This window comes from Oryza brachyantha, chromosome 1 (genome assembly GCF_000231095.2).
Source record: "Oryza brachyantha chromosome 1, ObraRS2, whole genome shotgun sequence".
NCBI lineage: Eukaryota > Viridiplantae > Streptophyta > Magnoliopsida > Poales > Poaceae > Oryza > Oryza brachyantha.
In genome coordinates, this window is record NC_023163.2 from 16,620,020 (window position 1) to 16,626,229 (window position 6,210).

General features: G+C 47.0%; 1 protein-coding gene across 2 annotated transcripts; it reads right to left on the reverse strand.

Annotated features, from left to right (window-relative positions):
• Window positions 1–3: 3 nt before the first annotated feature.
• Window positions 4–5,424, reverse strand: LOC102711214 (LRR receptor-like serine/threonine-protein kinase GSO2). Of its 2 annotated transcripts, XR_005811003.1 has the most exons (5): window positions 4,885–5,424; window positions 4,130–4,390; window positions 3,172–4,050; window positions 1,554–2,642; window positions 4–297 (listed from the first exon to the last, which is right to left on the reverse strand). XR_005811003.1 is itself a non-coding variant. In XM_006645965.3 (4 exons), exons 1-4 carry the CDS (start codon window positions 5,354–5,356, stop codon window positions 2,182–2,184), a joined length of 2,073 nt encoding a protein of 690 aa, XP_006646028.3. In that variant the 5' UTR covers window positions 5,357–5,424; the 3' UTR covers window positions 1,397–2,181. The 2 variants fall into 2 exon arrangements, 1 of the variants encoding a protein (XP_006646028.3); XM_006645965.3 differs by lacking the exon at window positions 4–297 and having other exon boundaries at window positions 1,397–2,642.
• Between the last annotated feature and the right edge of the window lie 786 nt (window positions 5,425–6,210).

Genomic DNA, 6,210 nt, shown 5'->3' on the forward strand with positions numbered 1-6,210 from the left:
CTAAAAAAATCCTGAAGTTGGAGGCCAACTCCATGTTTTTTCTGGAGCTCCTCAAGGATGCTCCAAAAATCAATCTTATCAACCTAAATATGGAGTTGAGGGGTAATTACCCACCAATGTCACACATTACACACGTATCCCTTCGTTTAAAAAAAAATCACCTCCCCATCGTTACTTTTCATCATGAACAGTATCCTGTCCCCTTCCCTGACAGCCAAACCCAGGGCGCCGCCCCTTCCGTTGTCGTCAGTGGCCCTCCATGGATGACAGAATAGATCTCCTCAATCTTCGTGATCCCTGCAATATAAGTATTTGCTATAGTAAAAGGGCAAAAAAGTCAAATCTCACCAAGCTCTCATTTTCCTAGATTTGGATACACGAATTTGCCAAACATGTACTCGGGATCCTAAATTTGCTAATCCTAGAGTTGCAAATCCTAGATTTGCTGATTCTGAAGTTGATTTTCTAGAGTTGGATTGCTCCCAAACAGGCCCTAAGTGATATTGCTCACAATTCAAAGGTTGCAAGTTTGGATTTGGGATCTATATAGAGCTACTACTAACCAGTACTCCATCTGTTCTACATTATAAGATTTTTTAGATTTATTTAGATTCATCCATATATCAATGCATGTGTTTTGTATATATATCTAGATTTATTATCATACATATGAATCTTGTAAGTCTAGAAAGTCTTATAATATAGAACGGGGGAAATATTTAGGGTATCACTTTACAGTTGGATCAAAACAGAAGACTCAGACTGGTTGCTACACTAATCTTTACATGAGCAAACAGTACCTTAAGAATACTGTATCTACGGTATTCTGGCACTATTCATGTCATTTTTCATCTTCCCCTCACATGAACAGTATGTGTCTGCGGTAATGCAGATATTTGGATCCTGCAAGTTTGGTATAGCATAGCTGAAACTTTTAGTTTTCTTATATTTGTATTATTTGGACGAGCTTAGATATGTTTCTGTTTTTATTTGTCATATGTTGGGTGTCTACATCGAAGTATAGTTTCATTAGTTCAAAGTTAGAAGATTGTTTGCGTCACTTTTTTTTAAAAAAAAATAGACATGCACATGTTGATCCAATGAATAAAAAAGGTGAACCATAGATAGAACAAATCAACAAATTGGTTTCTTGATAAATAGATGTTCTCTCATACTTTGTTATACAATTTAAAGTATGATGCTCCAATTATATTTCATATTTTTGCAAATCTTATCTGCAAAAGTATTCCAATCATATTTAATATTTAAAATTAAATCTTGCCTGTTAAAGTTTAAATTTGGCATGGAAACATCAATATGTACACACTAAAAGCCCTTAATTTCTTTTGTGGTGTATTTTTTTAAGGAATACACAAAAAACTTGCTCATCTTTGTATTAACAGAAGTTGTTCAAACAAGCAGCCGTGCTAGGACCTAAGAGGTTGTGGCCACCACCACTTACATTGCCAACTAAAAGGTGTGAAAACATTTTTATTAGAAAAAAAGAACAGGATAAATAACCAATGAGTACGATTTGGAATTTACAGTCTCACCTTGGGTTTTCTGGAGCTACTGTTGTTGACTGCCAGTACATACATAACACATAATTTTCTCGCTTGTTGTCTATATTTTGTCCGGCCTCTTAGCAGCTAGTTAGCACCAAAAAAGTAAAAAGAAAAAAAAAAGCAGGACCACCTTGTACTTTTCTGGGCTGAGTGAGATTTCATCACCCTGTACACATGTGTGATCACAAGGTTGCACCCAAGCATGAGCTGATGAGCAAACAAACAAGGCAACACAACAATGTATACCTCACATGCATTCCAGGATTCTTGGCTCTTCCTCCCTGGATGGAACCATCACAGGATCCATCCAAGCTGGTACACAGTACTGATTGATGGTACACTTTGGAGTCACAAGAGCTGAGCAAACAAATGGCTGCATTCACCTAACATGGAGAACATCCAGGCTAATCGATGCACGCTTTTCGGGGCACTGGTAATAACACTAATACAAACATTAGCATGATACAAGATCTCAGGATCCTAGGTCATTTAATTGGTACCTCGGGTATGCCTCTAAGATCAGTGATTAGTGATCCTAGATAGGTAGGTTACAAGCTCATGGCACTGTCAGGCATGTGGCTCAGCATGGACACTTACAGGTGGATGATGCCCATGATCATAAGGTGCACAGTTCTTGGAGCAACTCTTCCATCGTAGGTCTATGGTCTGGATTTTCACTGGTGCAGGCTGATGCAATCTTTGCCAGCTTAGCTGCTTCAACTGCCGAGTAACATCCTTTTAGGTTACTGTCAATGAGATCTTCGATGTTATCAGACTCAACAGGCAGCTGCGCGTTCTTGCTTTTACCGGTAAGTATCTGAAATACAATTACCCCAAATGCATAAACATCGCTCTTCTCTGACAACCGACCGATGGTAGTGTACTCCGGGGCGAGGTATCCCATGGCAGCACTTTCTTTGAGTGTCGAGAAAACTAGGTCATCGACAAGGAGCTTATGCAGGCCAGAACCAGATATCAGAGGCTTGTAGGTGTAGTCCACCAGAACTTTGTCAGCTGATATGTTTTGGTGAACAAGAGGGGGCTTGTTTGCTCTATTGCTGTGCAAGTACTCAATTCCTGAAGGAAAAAAAAACATCAGTTTATTGCAAGTTGCTAAAATTTTTCACAATGACAAAATTGCAACAACTATGGAACAATTACCAAGATAAAACTACCAGGTTTTATCAAGATCAAGGTAGACACAGAACTAAAGAAGACAATGTTTTTCAGAGCATAGACAGCTCAGACAAAATGTGACCAGTGGTGCACATCACAGGCCGGGTTTCCGCAAAACACGTGAAGAACCAGGTAATCAGCAGAGACACAATACTAGCATCAATAAATTGGACTTTTCTCGCAGTGGCAATGTAGCATGCATCACTTGTACACACTAGGCAAACATTGCAAGATAGACCCAAGTGTTGCATGCATACCATGCTTTTAGACAAAGTGACAACTAGCTAGCACCAAGAGCCTAGAAGCATCATACACGCATTGCTCTTTTATGGACAGTGTGAATGCAAAAAAGATATGGCCATTCATACCATCCACTATAGCAGAAATAACTGATAATTAGACAGAGACAGGGGATATAGCTGCACTATACCTTTGGCAATGCCCTTGATAATGGAAATCCTCGTGGACCATTCGAGAACACGGCCATTGCTGCGAGCAACTTCATCATTGATGTCCAAGAACTGCGACAAACTCCCGTTCGGCACAAAGTCGTAGACGAGGAAGCACTCCCCTCTCGCTCTGGAGCAGCAGAAACCCCTCAAGCCAACAATATTCTCGTGCCGCAGCTTGGCAAGCAGCTTCAATCCCTTGAGGAACTCGGACTCCTCTTGCTTGCAGCAAGTCTTGCCAAGCCGCTTGACGGCGACGGATGTCCCATCTCGCAATGTACCCCTGTATGTGGCTGCAAAGTTGCCATTCTTCCCCAAAAGGTTCAGCTCTGAGAAGTACTGAGTCGCGGACTCGACATCCTCCATGTTGAACCTGAAATTCTGGGCCACCTCTTGGGAGAACCCAGCGCCGCCCCTCCCATCGGCCAATGGATCCCAACCATTCGAGTACTCAAGGCTCACAAGCGTGGACGACACGCTCTTGCGAAATGACTCCTTAACAGCAGCCTCGGTACTGCACCGGCCACCCACAACCACCGGTGAGCCCGCAACCCTTTGCTTGCGCCATCGGTACCAAGAGAACGCGAAGAGACCAGCCGCGGTCACCGCAAGAAGAATTACTGCGATGACAACGACGGCGGCGAGCGCCTTTGTGGACGGGGGGCAGCGAGCCCCGCTGCAACGCCCATGGCCATCGGGGGACCCCGGTGTGATCTGCGGCGATATGCCGGCGCTGAATGGCTGTGGCCTGTCGGGGCTGATGAGGTCGGCCGGCGTGCACGGCCGGAGCGCAGGCAGGCCGGTGCCGCACAGATCAGTGTTGTTCGCATACTGGAATCCACCCTGCAGCTTCGCCAGTTCTTGGTGAAGCAAAAAACACAAATCAAAACTAGTTAGCCAACCTCAATTGCTGAATGATGGGATTCATCGATTGATTACCCGAAGGCACGCTGCCGGTGAGGGTGTTGTTCCTGACGTCGAGGGCGGCGAGGCGGGGCAGCTGCGCCAGCCTGACGGGGATGGAGCCGAAGAGGTTGTTGAAGCTGAGGTCGAGGCGCACCAGCTGGGGCAGGTCGCCGAGGCTGGCCGGGATGGCGCCGTTCAGGTGGTTGGACTGCAGCGCCAGCACGCTGAGCCTCTTCAAGAGCCCCAGCTGCGTGGGCACTCCCCCGGTGAGCTGGTTGTAGCAGAGCTGCACCACTGCGCAACAGCAGCATTGATTCATGTCAGGCTCACTCCACAAATCATTCAGCTGCGCTACTGCTAATTACTACTACTACTACTACTCAGAGGACCGACGGACATGGCGGCGGGGCAAGAACGAACAGTATCCAGAAGAAGAGGGACAAACGCAGAAGCGCAAGATCAGAATGCAAAACAATGATAGGTATCGGCCAAGAAACGTTGCAATCGAAAGACGCGAACTTGTTGCGGCGCTGGATGATTGGGGCGACAAAATCCTGCCAAGAAAATCCCTTTTTTTGGTAGGTAAAGGAGGCCCATTTTGGAGTGGACAAACGCCAAGAAGACCCAAAAAATAAACTAAAGAAAGGAAACGATGAAGTCGAATCGGTCCAAGCGATGCAACAATCCGATGCTTCGTTGGTGGTGCGGAGTCCACGGCTCCACCCCTACCTCACATGGAGGCAAGGCGACGCGAGGAAGAAGCTTCCGAGAAGAGCAGGAGCTCTGACCTTGCAGGGAGGCCATGGCGCCGATCTCGGGCGGGATGGCGCCGGAGAAGTTGTTGACGTTGAGGTAGAGGTCGGTGAGCCGGGTGAGCCCCGCCAGCTCGCGCGGCAGCGCGCCGGTGAGCCTGTTGTAGTGGAGGTACAGCCCCGTGAGGCCGCGGAGCCCCGCCACGGCCGGCGGCAGCGACCCGGCGAGCCCCTTCCCCTGCAGCGACACGTTCGCCACGGCGCCCGACGCGTCGCACGCCACGCCCTCGAACCCTCCTCCACCGCCGCCGCACGGGTCCCTCCCCGGCGCCCACGACGGCAGCAGCCTCCCCGTCGGGTCCAGCGCCGCCCCGAGGTCCAGCAGCGCCCGCACCTCCCCCGCGCCCGCCGCCTCCGCCACCCCCAACAGAAAAGACCCCCCGACGACGACGACGACAACAATGGCGGCGAGCGCGACGCTGCCGCGTGCTCGAGAGGAGGTGGCCATTGCTGCTGCTGCTGCTGCCGCGCGCGCGCGTGGGCGAGGTGGCGAGTCGTTCGAGGAGGGAGTGGATCGGTCAGTGGCAATAACGTGGATGATGCCCGAGAGAGGCGGTCGGGGTGCGCCCGGGGGCGGGGCGTGGTGTCCCCGCCATGTGGGCCCCGGGCGTCAGTGGGGGTGGGGCCGGGTGAGATGGGGACATACTCCCTTTCTAACCACGAATTCTCCGGTTTCCGTGTCGAATGTTTGACCATCAGTCTTATTTAAAAAAATTAAAAAATTTAGTCACATGTAAAATACTATTCATAATTTATCATCTAATAAAAACAAAAATATCAATCGCAAAAAAATTTTGAATAAGACAAGAGTCAAAAATTGAAGGTAAAAAGTGAAAAATTGGTTTATTTTGGGACGGAGGGAGTATCTGCTAAGCAGCTGTTTGGATCCAGGACTTCTTTTAGTCCTTGTGATATAGGATGTTTGATGTTAATCAGGAGTATTAAATATAGACGGATAATAAAAACTAATCATATAAATAAAGGTCATTTTATTAGATAAATATTTAAGTCTAATTAATCCACGATTATCAAATGTTTACTGTAGCATAATATTTACTAATCATAGACTAATTAAGCTCACTAGATTTGTCTCGCGAAATAGTCTAGATTATGGAGTGAGTTTTATTAATAATCTTATTTAATTTTTATTTAGTGTCTAAATATTCGATGTGATATGGACTGAAAAGTTGAGGGGAATCAAACACCCCTAAGTATCGTGGAGTACAATGCGGCGCATAACACCCGGGAGATACATGCGATGGAGTACTTTGTGGCATGCCCATACGGCAGAGCAACGTCGAC